Genomic DNA, 19,808 nt, shown 5'->3' on the forward strand with positions numbered 1-19,808 from the left:
AAACCAATCAATCAATCAATCAATCAATCAATCAATCAACATGCAAACGCCACACAGAGAGGTCCCAGCTGGGATTTCAACCTCCCTCTGAGGCGGCAGTAAAAATAGTGTCTGCATGTGTGCATGCAAGTCTCTACTTTGTTTGCATAATATATCATTTTAGTTGAAATCCAGGTATCACCAAAGCCGGAAATTGCAAATATTTATCGTGTCGGCAGGTTTAGAGAACTCACAAAGCGTGACCGCGTACAAGAATATAACCAGAGCTACTTCTAATTAACACTCATGCATTCAAGCATGCATTCATTCATCCCCGTTTATCTACTTACTCTATCCTGTTTAAGACCAGGCATGTCAGGAATGTTAACAGTCATCCAGAAACAAGCAAAGTTACAGCCTAGACAGTGTTAATCACTCACAGAGCAAGAAAACATAAAGTAGATGTTAAACGACTTGTTAGCTCACTTTATTCTCTGGATTTCAATCAGGTTCATTCCATTTCCTGTTGGGGTTTGATCTACTGTGCTTGTTAGTTCCTCTTCGTTGCAATGCTGGTTGCTTCGCTCTGTGAATTATATGCCACAGCATTAATGTATAAATGCTATATATTTTGTCCTTTTTACTGATCCTGTCTCATGTATTGGTTATTATGGATTTTTTGTTGGTGTTTGATCATAAAATACCTTTTTCTTTTTAACCTTCAATAAAGTAGAGCCCCCTTCCTTAGGGTTAATGGGTTTTGTGTTGCTGTTCAATAGTAAGAGTGTGTATTGGTAAGAATCTGGTGATAAAATGTGTTTTGTGATATGTGTCTGGCAATACAATATGTATTGTAATAAATTCCGGGACTGTACCAGAACAATTTTTCACTTTTTTCTTTTTTTAAAAAAAAAAGAGAATGACTTAAAAAGAAAAAAAAAACTCAACCTAAATATTATTACGCCTTTCAAGTTGATAGAAGTTGCTTTTACTCAAGAAAGTTCAAGGTAGTTTTCTTTAGGTAAATGAAGAACTATTTCTTCTTAAGAGAGAAATCAATATGGTGTGATTTTCCCAACAAAATATTTTTCACTTCAAGGAAAAAAAAAAACAATGATTGTGCCTTAACCAATTAGGTTCTAAAAGTATGATTTAGAAAAAAAAGTGAGGTTTATTTCTAACATTGTTAAATATAGCTTCTCCATTACTTTTATGTGTAGATCCATCTTTTTTTAACAACATAAATTTGCCAAAATGAGTAAAATATATTTGTAGTACCAGTAAAAGTAGGTCGATCTGGTAAAAGAAACATTTTTGAATGTTTTCTAATATAAACATAAAAAGTCTAAAAAATAAAAATAAAAAATTGACAAAGCTCGGCACAACATTGGAGAAATAAAGCAAAATAAATGTAATTAGATTGAAATATAACGAGATAAAGAAAATTATTATTTTTATTTCAAGAAAAGCACGTTATAATCTTAGCTGAATATTTAAAAGAAGATTGATTACAACAACTATTATTAACACTTGTTTAAACATCAGTTTATGTAAAGACTGTCTCCAATCATCTTTTGAGCTATTTTATGTCATTTTAAGGGGAAGAAAGTGTTGTTTTCTAGAATAGTAGTTCATTAGAAAGTCACCTCAGAGTTGTGGGTGGGATCGTAGGTGTGGAGTAGCCCCGCCCCTCTTCCCCTCCCCCGTTCCTGAGACCTATAGGAGTAGGGAGCGTGTGACGTATTTTCTACTCTTTTGCAAACTGCATCTTTTTTCATCTGCTCCCAATTCACAACGATTTGAATAAAGTAGTCTGAAGTACCATTTTTACCTTAAATTACTTAATATATATCCTCTATCATGAGAAAAATACCACAAGAACATCAGATTGGGTCATAAACATATATATTTTTTTTACATTAACATATTTTACAGTGGTTGTTGTTTTAGTTTGGTGTACAGCTGCTCAAAGAGCCTCATTGTGCTAGCAGTCGAGGTTTAGGTGAAAAAAAAGTAAGATGCTGAACTATGTTAGCTCATAAATAATTAATTAAACATTGTCTTTTCAGCATTTTAGATCGGTAGAAGTATCGCCAAATCGATTTTTCCCTACACCCCTATCCTATAGTTCTCAGTCACATTGCCCGACTGGCACAAACGGCCCACTAGAAAATCTTTCCATGTTCCCGGTTAGCCACTTCAGGCCCGCATCTTGTGTTTCTAAAGGGCGCCAGTGATCACAAGTGCGTCGTTTTATTTCCTGGCATCCCCCCCCCACTGCTCCTGTCTATACTCATCTCCTCTGTGATCAGTAACTCTTGACACCACAGTATGACACTAGATCCTACAGCGCACAAGTGCACAAAGTCACCTGAATATATGGTTCCTTAACGGGTCAACTGCTGCTTTTTCAATAGTAACATGGGAAACAAGTTCATGACCCATGCAGAGCAAAGAGAGCCCTTAAGAGCTGCGGGAGTTGTTGCAGAGGGCCACAGACACAATGTCATCTAAGGGTAAAGCCTTTTAACGTGAATTAGCTTCGTAATTGCACTGCATTTGCAGCTTTGTACAATGTCTTTTGTAGGACAAAATATATACACAAATGTGCACAGACAATGTAGCAATCATATTTGAGGTTACCATTACATGTTCTTTACAGATCAAAGGACAAACTATCAGAAGAAAATCACTTCAAAAAGTTTGAATTACAGACGCTAGAGATTTCTTTGTGTAATTTCTCAAAAGACCTTCTAGAAGACCTGAATCGAATGCCCTTTAACCCAGATAATAGCCTTAATTCTTATGTTTATGTAAAAGTAACCAGTATATTTTATCAACTTCATTGGTTCAGTGATTGTTGAGAAATGTAGTGCTTTTAACAGAAAAGTACTTTATTTTCGCTTAAGTGACTAGTGCATAGATCAGAATATAAAATTCACTGTAAACTTGTTCCGTAGCCCTTATGTCACGTGCTATATTATGAGTCTAATTCATTTGTTTTGCTGAATTTGTGATGTGTTCCTGCTCCAGTTCATGTGTCTGATCTTTGTAATCACACCATAAGTATCAAACTAGATGATTTAATGTATGAATTGGTATTATAGTTATTATTTCTTCACACCTATAAATCTTTATCAGGGATGGGCAACTCCAAGCCTTAAGGGCAACATTCCAACATGTCATCCAACATACCCTGCTCCGGGACGTTCTAATTGGCTGGACACACCTGAAGCAGGTAATCAGTCATGAGTAGTACTTGGATATCTGGAAATTATGCAGACACAGCTGCCCTCGAGGCCTGGAGTTGCCTATCCCTGATCTGTATCAATCTCTGAGAAATCTTAATATTTGTAATCATCTGGAGCCCATCTGTTTGAGTTTAACTTTTCCAAAAAATGAAGCTATTGGGCAGATTGTGAAGTTTTACAGAAAATTTGTTCTGTTTGGTGCATGTGCCATTTTGAGATTTAAGTTGCATTAGAATTTTTTTTTAATGATATTATGTATATTTTGTTTCAATGACATTTGGGATCTGGATTATTGCTTGAATTGGTTTGATGTCCAGAGCGCAACTCTGTTGTTTAATGTCCATTTTATGAGCAAAAGAAGAAGTTCTGTGTTGAAATCTTTTATCAATAAAGATAGACACGGTCGTTTTACCATGTGTGGATACATTGTCCATGCGCAGAAACCAGAACTTTGTCTTTATCATTCTTTGAAGAAGTAAAAGGATTATAACCAAGAGGAACCAACCAATGAGAATAAAGATTAACCTCTACAATTGGTGTTGAAAATACAAACAAACTGGGGAAATTTAAAATGGAAGTCTCAAATTTCCCATCGACTTAAATGAGTAATAGCTTGGGCATTTTAAGCTATGTACACAGTGGATATTTGACATGCTAAATGTCAATTCTTGAACAAGCATTTAGCCCATGGTGTTTGTTTACACGAAACAAACAGGGAGGGGCTTGTACTTCTTCTACTGTTTACTAGCACACACCCACCACCTATAGTTAGAAGAGTTTTGGTGAGAAATATTGAAGTGGCTCAAATTCATTTCTCCGTCACAAACGGGCAGACGGCTGGCTCCAAGTGCAGCGGGTTTATTTGGTACAGACAGGAGAACAGGAGTGAACCACAGCTAAAAGACCACAAAGATAAATCAGGGTCAGGAAGGCAGAGGTCTAACATGAGCATATAGGCATCATGGAAAAACCAGAGTGGTTGGGGTCCAGACGAGGGTCGGGGCAGGTGGCAAACAATCAGAGTCAAAGATGAAACAGAAGATCAGGTCAGGATGAGAACGCTCAGTAACGCAGGCAGAGTAGCACAAACAAGACTTCGCACTAAGCAGAGCTAAAGGCTGACTAAATACTGCTGGGGGTGATTGTAGATGGAAAAAGGCTGTGGGGCTTCTGAAAGTGACAGCAGGGGCTGATGGGATGTGAAAACCCAGGAAGTGCTCGGTTGATAGATCGATTCATGACAATCTCTTCCATGATCAATTTTCAAACGGTTGTCACCTGTGAATCAAAAGCGACCATCACTTCAAAACCCAAGTCCCTAATTGGTCAAATTCCAATCTGCAAAGCGTGTTCCACGTCCAGCCCAAAAACGGTCATAGGAACTTTTGTAGTTACACATGAACACGAGAGTGTTTATATAGACTTTTTTGTGAAGTGGCTGCTTGAACGCGCCTTACCAAAGGGCGGTGTAAACGTTGTTTCATTTTTTACGCAGAAAGTATCTTAATGAAATCATGAAATATATGATATACAGACTTTTTATACCCTAAAACAGTGTTTTCATATTTTTTTAAGGAAAACAGACTAAAAAATAGAATACTCTTATTAATAACCATTGCAACTACGCTTGTGAGATGCTAGCAAATAATGTATGACTTGAAGTGTACAAATATTTCATGGAAATGGTGGCCAAAACACATTAAAACACATAATAGGATCTACTTCAAGCTCATTTTGGCTTCTCATTATAAGCCTGTCTCCAAATACTCCTACTTTGGTGGGTTGAGTCAAGACAAATGCGGCGCCAGCTGCATTGTTGTAAAAGTGAAAATTGCTCAAAAACTCTTCCCGACTGAGCGGCTTCACTCAGGAGCCCTTCAGCCCAATGCGCCGCTCAAAGAATGTCACAGTAAGTTCTAATCCTGTTTGTGAATCACAGAGACAACATTAAAGCAGAGAAGACGTGCTGCTGCACACACAAGGAAGATGTCACAGAGGAGTTTAAGAAGAGCCAGTTCGGGTTTTTAACACTCTGGCAGCAGAAAGAAATTGGTAGATATAAAAACGTCACACGCTAATATCCTTGCACTTGCATTGAACTGTTAAATGCTATTAGAGAATATAGTCTGGCAATCAACGCATTTATTGAATAATGTGGAAAACATGACCCTCTGAAAAAAAACAAATGAATGAATTTGCATTTATCAAACATTTTTAACGATGGAAAACACATTTATTTATTTGGACTAACAGTACTTTTAAACGCAGCTCTGCATGCAGAGGCACAGCACCAAGCTGCGCTCGGTAAACACAGCAAGGTTAATATTCCAACCGCTACACCTTCTAGCAGGGACATTAACTATTCCACTCAAGTCTCAGCATATGTATGTGGGAGGCTAACTACATGCAGGGAGGTGCCAGCAGCATTAGTGCCATGGCAGATGGGAGTAATGATTTGTTTTTAATGTGACACATCGTGTGCCGTCTTCTTGAGAGGGCCACCTGGTCTTGTGTTCTGACTCCTATAAGGTCAGCGTGGATTTGTTTAGATCTTGTGTTATGAGTGAAGACTGATGATCAAAGAGTTGATTGAAATTTGGATGTTTCTTTGAGCTGATAGAAGCCTGCCTTTGATTAATTATTGTATATAGTATATACGTCCTTCAAGATTTAAATGAGTCTGCACCTGCATGCTGAGGGAGGTTGACAGCTTTTTTTGAAGGTCTTGTCAATAAAGCAGATTGGGGTGTTTGAAGGTGGGTTTCCACAGCAACAGCAGCAAGGTCGGGGTCAGGGGGACTATAGTGAATCTTTAATAACAGACCACAGTACTCTTCCTAGCTTCTATTTTACCACACAGAGTACACAAAATGTGATGGCTCCAAAAAAAAAAAAAGATTTCCTTCCTTCAAATTAAGGCCAAACCCAAAAGGCATTCACTTAAATAAACAGGAACTTTTGGTTGCTATGCACCCAGACCTGACCTGAAAATGTATTTGCAACGCCTCGGAAGAAAAGATGAAATTGATGAAGGGTTGTTGTGAAGCACAAAAGACAAGAGGAAAAGGATGTGTGAAGTAAAGGACAAGGATGAGCTGGAAATTCCAAATGTTAGAGCTTTTTTGTTCACAAGAGAAGACTTATTTCTGTTACAAAAATGCTCAAAAGACAAAGTGAAAAGTTGTTGGATTGAGGTTTAAAATAATAAAAAAAAACTAAAAAACAAGCTTTTTTGAACAATCTATACAAAAATACTTAAATGAAATATATATTTCTAACAGTTTTATCATTATTGTTGCTTTTGTATCATTTTAAACTATTGCTTTTGTTATTTTTGCAATACTTAAAGTCCCACTCCAACCATATTTTTAGCCAAAATCAAAAAGCCTTTGTAGTTTTTAAGACATATTTCATACACAACAGTGTATTCTGGGTAGTGGGCGGGACTGTTGACTCAACCAATCCCCCTCCCAGTTGCTGAGAGCTCTTTTTGTGTGCTGAGGCGCAAGCTAATAGCTTCAAGCTAACATTAGCGGCACAAAAACAATGAAAAGCAATATTGGATCAATTGAGTTGTACAACTTTGAGCCAGAATCGCAATTCGCTACAGCATGAACGTTGAACACTTATCATGTCTTTTCAGTAGCTATGTCATTAGCCTGAGCAATGTCAAGCCTCTGGTTTTCATCTGCTTCTTATCCAACGCAATTTCAATTAAGAAATAGTTAGATTTTAAACAGGTTCTCTACTATGAGAATAATACAAGAACATGTGGTAAAAACACACAAAAAAATATGATTTTCACTAGAGTGGGTCTTTGAAAAAGCTTATATAAATGATTTCTTTGTCAAAAATGATGCTAATCTTGATACAGAAATTGGGGGAGCAACTGCAGGGCAGAGCTTTTTTTCCTCCGCCCCTGCCACATAGACTTCCTTTGCTTATAATGACAAACTTCATAAATTTCTTTCAGGTTTTGTCTTCTGCATTCTTTGGACAATTTGTCTTAGATTTTATTTTTTAGTTATTTTTAAAGTCTTACAAATAAAGTCTATTATTGTGGAATGAAAGATTAAACTTAACATCTCAGGCCATTTTTTTTAAACTAAAGCCTTTACATTTTCATATCAAATGTGCATCCAACTGTGTTGTTTAACCCTTGAAGGTGGCCAGTCCAACATGTAATCTTTAAATTTTTAGCCACACTTTTTAAGAATTTCCAGTTTCCTCTCACTTCTTGCCCTTAAAGCCATTTATGGAGCATTTAGGAGTCTATAAAGTCTCTCCTCCAGATTTGATTGGCTATCTCTATAGCATGGGTGTCCAAAGTGGGGCCTACGGGCCATATTTGGACCGCCAAAGGTTATCGTGGCTGTGGACACCGCAGAGTGTTTAGTCAAACCCCTTACCCGTTTTCCATTGATTCACTATGATGTTCCAAAACTCTACAATTGTAAAATACTTTCGGCCTCTGGGTGGGCAAAGCACTTTCTTTGCCTGCGGCAATGGGTGAAAAAAACCCCAAGGGAGTCAGCCCAGGGCTTTTTTTGTGTTAGAAATTCCCAAGAGCCTTCTGATGCTTTTAGCTTCCTTTTTCAGCTAGCCAAGATAAAGCGACAACGGCAAACGGATAAAGTCAAAAGACCAGCTCCACGTCTCTCATTAGAATCCCAATTTGGTGTTTTCATTGGAAGAAAGTTTCTTTTAGCTTACTTTTGTTTTTCAATTAAAAATGGGCAGTGAGGCCTTCCTATTAAATGTTTCAAAATAAATAAATTAAGCCATATTCTTTATTTTCTCCTTTTATTTCATGACATGCAAAAAAAATATTATATTTGGCCAACAGACTGGAATCACCTTTAGATTTTGGCCCTTTGAGCAAAAAAGTTTGGGCACCCCTGCTCTAGTTTCGGAGTAAATGACACTTGCATTGAAATAAAAATGTAAACTTTTTCTAACTTCAGCTATGATTTAAAAGAATCTCAGTTTTAGTGCCACAAGAGTAAAATTGGAAGCAGTTTTACCTTTGAAAGCTTTGGCAACTGTCTTAATCGCTCACTGTAGAGCACTGAACCTTTATCCCACCACAAACTGTAAAAACTGGTATTTTGAACGTTCTTCAAGACCTCTGCTTAGGTATTTGCATCTTAGCCTTTTTGTCGGGATGCGAACCTGAGTGTTACAGGAAGGAAAGCTAGAAAAAGTCTGCTTTTATCGAGGTCTGCCACAAGCTGATAATCAATTTATCATGCTCTGAAGATTAAAAGCACCCAGCTACAACTTATCCCCTTAAATCCTACGGTAGCTGCAAAGTATTCTTTCTTTCTCTTCTTCAACTTCTTACTTTTGAGACCTTACTTTTGTTGAATAGGTGATGTCATGGTGAAAAAGCTTTTGAAGGAATAGCTGTTTATTCTGTTGACGGAGATAGCAGTTTTGTGAACATAGTGGTTATGCTCTTAAGTTTAAATTGCAATGTAGGGATTCGGCAAATGAAATAGAATATGATAATTTCACTATTTTGCCCCTTTTTAATGCTTTTTTGACCTGGAAATAAATAATGTAAGATGACTTCTGTTTAAATATTCAACAGTTAAATTCATAGATATTAGAGAAGTCACTCTTTTTAAGTTTGAAATAGTTTTAACAAATTGTCGTCTGACTCTGTTATACAATAATAATAAGATAAAGTACAATAAATTGAATAGTTATTAAAGGTTTTAGTATTTTATATTCCATGAAAATGTTAAGCCTCAAGTAGACCTTGAATATTTTTAGTTTTAAATTCAAAATCTGTATTTTTAAGTGGAGTTTTACAGTGGAGTGCAGCCTTCAAAGCCAGTTCTGAGGTGAACTCTCCAAAATATATAATTGAATGTGATCGCACTGAGTGCTCTCATCTTTAAACATTCAAGATATCCGTCCACAGTCTTCCGAGTCTTGCCAAAATTCCCCCCTCTACATAATTTCACATCCTTTTGACTGCATTTTCTCTCAATCCCTATTCGTCAGTCACGATTTGAAATTGAAGTTGTCACACACTGGCTGCTTTTATGGCGCTGCGACTGTATAAGAACACGCCTGAGGTACTCGCCTGTTCTGATCACAGATCCACTGTCACCAGGTTTTGGCATCTATTAACTATAAAAAACAAAAAATAAAAAAAGCTTTTTTAAATGTCACTCCAAGCAACCGTTATGCTTCTTTTACTACATTGCACACAGGGGTTACAAAAACAACAAAGGAAATGGAAATGCATGAAAACAAAACAAAAAAACTAAGCATGTATTTTACATCTTATTATTAAACTGAGTTTTTTGAGTATTTTTCTCGTCAAGAGGAATAATGATTTTTAAAGAAAAAGTGAAATACAGAAAACAATCCAAGTACTACAGACATGAAAAGATTTACAGTGTTTAAACGGAAAAAAATCATAGCAAAATGTTGAATGTTATATTATTTAACCATGTAAAGCCCACAACATCAAATAATTAGCAAAAAGAAGAAAAAATATATATTTTTTAAAATAAGATGATTTTTTATATGTTTTTGATGAAATCCACAGTAAGAAATGTGCATTTAATTAAAAATAGATCTCATCACTTATAATACAGTGAGTGATAAGTTTTTGATCACGACAATATTAGTTTAAGATGCAAAAATATTGACATGAATGTTCAAGAAAAAATATATATATATTATTTACCCACTGTCTCAAATTCGATACAAAAACATTTATCATGCTGTAACTTTATCATGAATAATATTTTTAGATCATTTTTATACAGAAAATTGTTAAAACAAAATAATAATTACAAAAAATTAGGCACTCTTACCATAATGTTAAAAAAATTAGCTAAACTTTTCCCGCCAAAACTGTTTTTGAGTTTTAATGGGAGCAGCCATTTTGAAATGGGCAGGAAAAGCCCTTCTACTGCCCCTAGTGGAATGAAAATGAACAATATGACAGAAAATATGGATCAAGTCATTTAGAATGGGTTTCTAAGGACATTTTGGATCATGCTAATGAGTTTGGGGTCTCCGAAATGAGTGCATCAAATGTGAAATGAGTAGTTATACGGTCAAATCACTTCCTCAGATGGAGCTTTTTCTCCTAAAAGTAAAAATAATTTAACAAGCTGTTCTCGTTTTCTCGTCGAATTTAGTTGTTTTTTGCTTGTTAAAATTTCAATGACATTGGATTATTATTATTTATTTTCACTCGGAGATGCAAATGAGGCTTCAACCCTTCTATTAGTAGGGAAATGACCTAAAACTAATGTTAATTCACATCACATGAGCACGTTTTACATATACCTGATAGATTTTGAAGGTCGCTCATGAAAGGTTTAGATCACAGCTGCCTTTGGGTGTCATCTGTGACTGCTTTGAAAATACCTTTTTTTTCTTTTTAACTTTATTTATTTTGATGCATATATTTAAAACGTACACCCACAGATTTACAGTGAGATGATTACAAACAGATGTCCCATTAAAATGATCAATCCTGGAATGTATACTTTTATCCAAAACCACTGACAGTTATATTATTTATTCATTTTGAAGACTTGGAAATGTTTGAATTACATTAACCGATTTCAAATGTTACTTCATATAAAATTCTGTCAAAAAGTTCCCCAAAGCACTTTTTCTTTAACTAGCTCCATCAGTCATGCTGTGAATTTTAAGGGTTGTTTGTGTTCACTGTTCACTTGGCATCCTTTTGATAGTGAATGATTACACAGCTCACTCCCTGTCATACACTCTTCCGTCTGACTGCTTTACAGATTATTATTAATTGACTCTATCATTAGCAGATTACACTAGTTCCGGTTTCCATCATGGATTTGGTGAAAGAAATACACTTTAAAGGATGGGAATAAGGAATTTTCCTGATTTAAGAATATTTAAATGTAAATTTACTGTTGATATTCTTTAAGGGAGCACTGCTTTCTACATGTCTCGATGTCAGTTTGTGGGTTCTCATATTGGATGTGCTATTCTCTCGCACAAAAAATCTCTCAGTTAGTGTATTGTGAAGGTTATTGACCAAAAAAATGTTGAAATTCAAGAACAGGGTCACAAAAAATGAGCTAAATTGAAGAAAGTTAGAAAGTTTCTAAAGCAAATCTCAGAACCAAAGCATAGTATTGAGACTAAACAAAACAAATATGAATGAATATACATTTAAATTAGACTTTTGAGGGAAATCGATGTGATTTCTAAGTGTAAAAACAAGAAATTTGCATTGAGATTTATACATATTTCTATAACTGTCTTTAAACAAAAAAGTGTATTAACAAGCAGTGGTAACTCATCATCACAGCTTTTCTCCTCTTTTTAATTTCTTCGCCAATATTCATCAGTGAATGAGGTCTTAAAATATGACAGCTCATTTCAATGTTTGTTACATCAGTGTAAGTGGTTAAACGTCAGCTTGCAAACACCCTTTTGCCTAACAAAGGTTCATTTCCACTGTGTCTAAAGTTGTTAGTGCTCAATTGTGCTGTGAAATGATGCTGAACATCTCATATTGTCTTGTGTTTCGCCTCAGGCTTCAGCAAAACACAGCATTCCTGCTCGTACTGTACACATTAACTAACCCACACTTCATTACTTGACTTACCATTCATGCCATCTGACAGATTTCATTTGAAAGAATGGATTCCGTGCAAGAACTGCCAACTCGACTCAGTGTCAGAGTTATATCTTCAAAGCAGGCAGTAGCTGCTGTTGTCAGATTGTGTTTCGGGTCAGAAAGACATAATGATAAAATGAAACGATATACTAACACATAAAACAAGATTTCTGGTGCATTAATGCTGTTCGTTTTTTATAGTATTAGGAATGGACCTGCATGTGTTACCGCTGTGAAACCGCTGCACTCTATTGGTGCATTAGGATAACCGGACACAGACGTCCTTCGCTCCGCTCTTTCACAACATTCTGTTTGTGTGATCTCATAAAATAACTTTAGATTTCCCACTTTTTATTTTGGAAATAGAGATCAAAAAAGCATCAAAAATATTGGTTAATGTTGTTTTGTCTGTAATTTTTGGTACTTTAATGACTAAAAGTAAAAAAAGAGTTTTAAACAAAATAACAATGTTACCATATTTTCCACACTAAAAGCCTAATTATTTTTTTCCAAAACCTAATAATCTATCATGTTTTAAAGCGTGGAAAATACTTTACATTTTTACCATAAACCTACATAGATAAAAAAAACAACAACTAAAAGGGATGTCCACTACTTATATAAAAAAACGATGCATGTTCACACTGGATGTGCAGGGAGGGGCTTCCTCTTGTTCTTTTGCTACTTTTTACCAGTGCAAGACAGTTGGAAGAGATTGGTGTGAAATATTGAAGCGGTGCAAATGTATTGTATCATGATTTTTCTTTCATAGCTCTATTCTAATATATGAAAGATTTCTGCCGAGTCCGAATTCTTCCCCTATCCCTATGGCTTCTCCCTACTAGCACTCCAAGTGGAGAGATTTGGAACAATTCCCTTCTCCCTTTCCCTCCATTTGAAGGGGAATTTTTAGTGCAAATGTGTACGGGATATTCTTTTTTTAAATCCGACTCTCCAAGCGGAGGGATACAAAGCCCTCTGTCGGTAGGCTAAACTGTGTCACACTGAGAAGCGTTTTTCTTCACTTGGGTGAGCTCTGAATCACAAAAGTTTACATTGAAATATAAGTATGACTTTTGTTGTAGCATGACCTTTTTAAAGTTATAAAACCACCGTTGCTATGTGTATTTGAGCGCTGGAAGCTCCGGGCTAATGCTATCGGACTGGTGATTTTTGGTGACGTCGTCAAACTTAAGTGACGTTCGAATAATGAGACACTATTTTTTTAATAATTCTCCATTTGGAGGGCTAAATGAACGAGAAGGGAAGAATTCGGATTGGGCCACACCCCTCGATGACGTCTTCATTATTCGTCTGTCATCTATGTTAGCGCGTACCTGCTAGCTCTTGGAAAATACACAGCGACTTCAGTTTTACAACATTAAAGTCATGCTAAAACTAAAACAATCCTTATTTCCATTGAAATGCTATCATCTGTGCTTTAGAGCACACCCACATGAAGAAATTAGTTTCTCCTCTGCAGCATCAGGACACGCAATGAAGTCCCTACGCGTTACCCTTAAAAAATCTATTCTAACCCCTGCAAATATCCCTTCAATTGGAGGGGTAGGGCATATAATTCCAGTTGGGCACAAACTCAATTTTCAAATGGTTGACACTTCCGTGAACTAAAGGGGACGTCATCCATCCGTCACGACTAAATCAGAGTCCCTGATTGGTCAAAGTTTAATTGGATTAATGGCAGCATGTTTTGTATTTAAATCCCCAAAACGGTTGTAGAAACTTGCGATGCATGAGAATTTTAAACATGGTGTTTTTTTGTTGGAAGTGGTCTCTTGAACATGCGTTGCCAAGAACGTAGCTTGAGGATGCTCACCAAATCCTGGCCAGATCCTGGCCAGGCGGTAGCTCTCAAAGAGGCGGTTTGGAAAACCAGTGATGAGGACCAGGGACCTTTAAGATTCAATTGAGATTGTAAGCTTGTTTAAGTTATGAAATATGAAATATTCTTCTCATACAAAAAAGTATTTAGTCAGCCTAGCTACTATCCTTTGTTACTTTGGTCCTAGCTCTCTGCAGGTCATTCACTAGGTCCCCCTGTGCGGGTCTGGGATTTTTGCTCACTGTTTTAGTGATCATTTTGACTCGACGGGGTGAGATCTTTCTGTGAGCCCCAGATGGACAGAGATTACCAGTGGTCTTGTATGGCTTCCGTTTCCTAATAATTGCCTCTACAGTTGATTTCTTCACACCAAGCTGCTTAAATATTGCAGATTCAGTCTTCCCAGCCTGGTGCAGATCAACAATTTTGCTTCTGGTGTCCTAAGACAGCTCTTTGGTCTTGGTAATAGTGGAGTTTGGAGTGTGACTGTGGTTGTGGACAGGTGTCTATTATTTAAATAATGAGTTCAAACAGGTGACATTAAAACAAGAGGACAGAGGATCCTCTTACAGAAGAAGTTACAGGTCTGTGAAAGATGGAAATCTTGTTAGTTTGTAGATGACCAATTACTTATTTTCCACCATAATTTACAAATAAATTCTTTAAAAATCAGACAATGTGATTTTCTGGATTTTTTTTCTCAGTTTGTCTCTCATATTTGACTTATGGTGAAAATTACAGGCCTCTCTCATTTTTTTAGAACTCGGGAGAACTCGCACAATTGGTGTTTTTGCCCCACTGTATTAGAGCTTTTCTTTTAGTCGGAATACTAAAAATCAAAAATCAGGAATACTGTGCCATGACATCAGTCTGAGAGGAAAATTACGGTCTATGCAGCTTCTATAAGCATTTTAGTAATTGTAAGCGGGATTCACCTGTGCTGATAAATTTCAGCCCATTCGGTGCGCTTACATACCCCTATGAAACCAGATTACAGTTTGCTCTCTGTCATAAGTGCCTTTGTATCAAGGTTAGGGTTGGGGATTAGAGGAAAAACTATTTTCCCAGCAGGATTTATCCTAGAGAGAGAAAAAAAAAAGAAGAAAGCTGATTCTTGGGCCGCGTAACTGTGTAAGTGGGTTTAGACTTCAGATAGGAAGCGTAATGCGTTTGCAGCAGAGCAGCAGGATAAAAGGAAAGATTAATGCATGTAGAGGTTCATCTTTGTATTCAGATGATTCAAAGTGGGAACAAAGCTTAAATGCTAACAAAAGTGTCTTTGTGTGTTCAAATACAGCTTTGCTTTACATCTTTTTACTGTTTGTAAAATGATAGTTGTGCAAAAATCTTCTCCTAAAATTAAAATCCTTAAATTATCATTTATTTTATAGAAATATTTACACTTTGTCTTTACATCTGCTATTAACAAAGTGTTTTGCTCAATCTGTTGTTTAGGAGCATTCTGGTGTGTTTTCTGTCATCTTAACGTAATAAACTAGGACTTTCAGAGATTAATTTAGACTAAGAACCTCTGACACTTGACCTAACCTCTGACACAAACAAAAAAAAAAAGATTTAAATGAATTAGAATACTTGAATAAACTAACCTTCTATGTCTTTCTCTTTTCATCATTGCTGCAGGCGGTGGAAACCAACCTGGCGTCAAAGGACAGTCACTGGGTCTACGCCAATGAGGTGAGACCAAACACTTTGACACTCTTCAAAGTCGGTATACTGAAAACCTCGTCAACCGAGCCAAAAGGCTTAGCTGCGTCACACTCCTGGAACTAATTCATCTCCAAAAAAAGTGCTGTATTAAAAGATACAATTATTTCCACATGACTTACTTCAAATGCTTTGCTGCAGTGGCATCTATTTCTTTACATCCATTTGAGTTTAATCTGTAATCAAATTGATAATCCAGGATTAAAACCAGTGCAACGTAGCATCTCATTTTCAGGCATGACCGCTTACCTGGAGGAACTTGTCATCTTTATCGACAACACGAAACCTATTGATTACTAATCCACAGAGCGTGACGAATGCATCGACGTTTTCAGTCAGTCTCTCTCGAGCAAAATGATCAAGATAAAATCATAAACAGTGGCTGTGGGGGAAAAACAGAACATTTTCTTTGAAGTGGCAGACATTTTGGAAGGAGGAAATTGTCATATTAGAGATATTAACAAATTATTGGCACCATATGCATTAGTTGAATTAATTACTGATAAAAACTGCAAAACTTGATGTTATTTTAGACCTCATAACATGTTAATTATACTTTTACATAAGATAAATACAAAAGCGAGAACTGATATTATAGGAAGACTTGCAAGATAAATATAGTATTACCTTTCCATCAAACTCATTTTGACAGGTGACCTTTGACCCGCACATTCCAAAGTGATGACGTAACAATCTGATATAAACTTTATATCAAATTGATATAAACTTTATATCAATTTGATATCAAATTGTTACGTCATCACTTTGGAATGTGCAGGTCAAAGGTCACCTGTCAAAATGAGTTTGATGGAAAGTTAATACTATATCTCTCTCTTGCAACATTTCCACTTTTTTCATCTGTGAAGAATTTTGTTATACGTTTACCTCTGTCTTCTCCAGTTCTACTTTGTTTACGCTGTAAACAAATATATTCAAATAATACAATTTCTCAATATATTGATATAAGTATTTATCTCTGTCAACATTATAAATATTTAACATTTTTATTTAAAATGACACAAACACTTGGTCAAACTTTAAGTTAAGGTCAATCAGAAAAGGAAACCATTTTCCTAATGAGTCCATCAAATTTAGTTGATTTTATTTTAAAGATTATCAGATCATCATCCGATCCATCAAACCTCCAATTTCAACGTTTCAAATGTGTGATGCTATTTTAGCAGCTTGTAATTGTGGTCATTTCTAATCCACACATTTCAGCTGCTGGAAAACACAGCGACCCTCTTTTGCTTCAGCAATTTATTCATTCGTCAAATCATTATGCTAATAATCTGATTGCTGTTTGAAACTAATTTTAAAACAGGTTTTAATTTAAAACAAGACTCATTTATCCTCCTCAGTCAATTATTAGAGAACTCAATAAAGATGCTATAGCTCTGCTCCTATACTAATTTAGAAAATTATTAACTTGGTGCATTTGTTGGGGTTTTTTTATACTTCGATACTATGACTTAATTGTTAACCTGGTGTAACTTATTACTTAGTCTTCATCAGACATTTAGATTTGTTTTCATCTTTAATCCCCTTACCAAAAAAAAATAAAAATGGAGAAATAATAAACTTTAGAGCTATAGAGATTTTATATTTTAGATTATTTTTGAAGAAACTTAAAGGGCCTATACCATGCATTTTTAAGTCTTTCAGAGTAAACTATATCCATAGATGATCATATACGACATTTGGCACACTAAAGAACAAATTATTTAGGAAATATGAGTTATTTTCTTCAGTTTTTTTCCTATCTGGAAGACCCCTTGACATTTGAGGCACCACTTTTCACTGCTTGTGGGTGCTGCCCACATCATGATGTCATACTAGAGCCGTCCTCGACATCGAGTCTTTGTTTAGCCCACAAAAAATAAACAACATCCAAACTTTTGCAAAGATGGGTGTGCATACTGTATAGCTCCCTTTAGTAGCCCTAGTCATCGCTTCAACCAGTGTAGAAATGGGCGGGGCTACCAGATATGAGCACCGCTAGCTGAGCGACAAAACTTGTCTGTGCACCGCTAGCTAAGTGGTGAAGCTAGGGAAGCTATCAACTGAGTACCACTAGCATCTGAACATTGCTAGCATTTGAGCACTGCTAGCTGAGTGGCAAATCTAGCATCTGAGCACCACTAACTGAGTGGCAAAGCTAGCGCCTGAGCACTGCTAGCGTCTGAACATTGCTAGGATTTGAGCACCTCTAGCTGAATGCTGAAGCTAGCGTCTGAGCACTGCTAGCTAAGCAGCATAGCTAGGATCCGAGCACCACTAGCTGAGCAGCGTAGCTAGCGTCTGAACACTGCTAGCTTCTCTGAGGAAATTGGGTGTTTTTGTTGGCCTGGGGGGCGGTTCTGGCAGCACAGATTCTTTCTTTAAGGCGTCGTTCTCACTTTATGACATCATCTCATGAGAATTTGCTCGTTTTTGTGGGTTGGAAGGGGCTGGTGCTCTGAGTGTTTTTTTTAGACAAATACTCAGAAATGTGTGAATGGATCAAAACACTACTTTGGGGTTGTTTACAGTGAACGTTATACTACAAAAGATTGATTTTGCTTTGTGCAGGTCCCCAAAAATAACTAGAAACATGTTTGAATTTGTAAATTGTAAGCAAAAAACAAAAGTACAGCACTCCTAAAGGGATGATAAAGTAAAAAAAAAAAAAAGGCAGGGGTTTCTCATGCACATGATATAGCAGCAGTTTGTTTCTCATGCTTACAAGAAACCAATAGTTTTTTTTGTTTTTATTATTTTTTCATGTTTACGTAGGTGTTTTGTACAAAAATATATATTTTTTTAAATAAAGAAAAATGAATGTTTTTCTAGTTTTATATTTCAATAGTTTATTTTGTTGTAGACCTTTTATCTCAAGATGACACTCTGTTTTCTGTACTTAACTAAAAAGCTACTAAAATAGTTTTTCCCTTTTTTGCTTCCTTTCTTACTAATTCTGACCTGTTTCTGTTCTCACTGCCTTTGCTTCCTTTCAATTTATCATCTAGATGAAGTGGCCACAAAGCTGGAAAAAAAAGTCACACTGAAAAGAACCCTGCTGTGAGGACTAACAAGAAATTTTAAACATTGATTTTGTCATTTTGTCTCTTGCTATTGCCTCTAGAAATCCATAGAATATTTTTTTTCTTCCCTCTAATCCTAATATTGCTCACCTCTTTTTGTTAGCTGCTTATCTTCCTAAAGGATCAAACCTCGACAGAAGCTGTGCTGTTAATTTGTTTCTATCAGCTTTTAACTAACATGCCCTTTTACAGAGCATGGCCTTTGGCAGAAAGATTGTGCTCACTTTGTGGCAAATTAATTTAAAACCCTTAGTTAAAAAAAAACAAAAAACCTCATGATTAAACTGTCCTGACCAGATGTAGTACAGCTTTTTCTTTTATCACATGTTCTCCATGGAAATAAATACATCCCTATTACATCTTCATCCTGAACGCTCCATCAATCCCATGCGTCAGTTTGGCGCTCTTCAGCTGGTCATGACAGAGTTGTGACATACATTTTAACCAGGTGATCATGAGGCTCACGTCTACTTTATCACATCCATCAAACCTCTTCGCTCTCTTTGGCCTAAAAAACCTCGTGCTGGGAAAGCGAGGACTCACATTTCATTCATGTCATGGCAGGTGGTTATGCAAATGTGCCAACATGTGACACGGTGGATGCAGTCGTCAGTGTAGATACACATCAGCGCACATGGCGAGGAGTGTGGAAATGGTCATGCGGGAGTGGGTCTTACACAGGTTGAAGTTTAAGTTTATTGTTTTTTTTTAAATTGTAGTTGGACTACAGTTAAAAATAAGAAAGCTTGAAACATGCATTAAAATTATTCCAGCTTGGCACACTAAAAGTCGGAAAATTTGTTTCCTTTTCAATGTTTTTTACACTTAATAAAAAAAAAAAAATACAAAAGCTCTGTAATTTGTGACATTCAAAAATATTAGCTTTTATCCAATTACATTTTTAAGTTAAGTAAACCATCAACTCAAATTTTTAATGTGATAAAATCTAATCATTTTAAATGTAATAAATTACAGAACTTTTGTTAATTTATTCAACATTTCACATTTTTAAGTGCAAGTGTTTTGTAATTTTATTTTTTTAAATAATTTATATATACTGCATATGTATAAAGAAAAACTAAAATGTTCTTAATGTGTGGGCTGTTTATGGAAGTGTTTACATTTTTTTATGTAAAATCCTCTTTTCTATTTATATTATGATCAATATGATACAAACTTACATAATAGTAATACTACCAACAATCACAACAGTAATATACCAACAATAATTGCAAATGTGTTTTAAAGTGAGCAGGCAGAAGCTCAGTGTCTCAAGAAAAATCATAATT

At 35.9% G+C, this 19,808-nt stretch overlaps 1 protein-coding gene and 1 long non-coding RNA gene across 10 annotated transcripts in view; one reads left to right on the forward strand and one right to left on the reverse strand.

Moving 5' to 3' along the window:
* Positions 1-19,808, forward strand: part of grid1a (glutamate receptor, ionotropic, delta 1a) — a 395,293-nt gene that overhangs the window by 311,893 nt on the left and 63,592 nt on the right. For all 8 annotated transcript variants that reach the window (XM_036215433.1, XM_036215430.1, XM_036215429.1 and 5 more), the window contains one exon: positions 15,353-15,406. In XM_036215433.1, coding sequence (XP_036071326.1) covers positions 15,353-15,406 — 54 coding nt within the window. The remainder of the gene's footprint in view (positions 1-15,352; positions 15,407-19,808) is intronic.
* The window catches only part of LOC112161625, a 28,058-nt gene continuing 17,314 nt past the window's right edge, over positions 9,065-19,808 (reverse strand). The window contains exons 2-5 of one of the 2 annotated variants that reach the window (XR_002921915.2): positions 15,686-15,818; positions 15,559-15,612; positions 15,319-15,367; positions 9,065-9,371 (exon numbers count right to left, since the gene is read on the reverse strand). This is a non-coding gene — a long non-coding RNA (uncharacterized LOC112161625). Of the gene's footprint in view, positions 9,372-14,939; positions 15,368-15,558; positions 15,613-15,685; positions 15,819-19,808 lie in introns of those variants that run through there. The other variant, XR_004949147.1, reaches the window with a different exon arrangement.

This window comes from Oryzias melastigma, linkage group LG15 (genome assembly GCF_002922805.2).
Source record: "Oryzias melastigma strain HK-1 linkage group LG15, ASM292280v2, whole genome shotgun sequence".
Classification (NCBI taxonomy): Eukaryota; Metazoa; Chordata; class Actinopteri; order Beloniformes; family Adrianichthyidae; genus Oryzias; species Oryzias melastigma.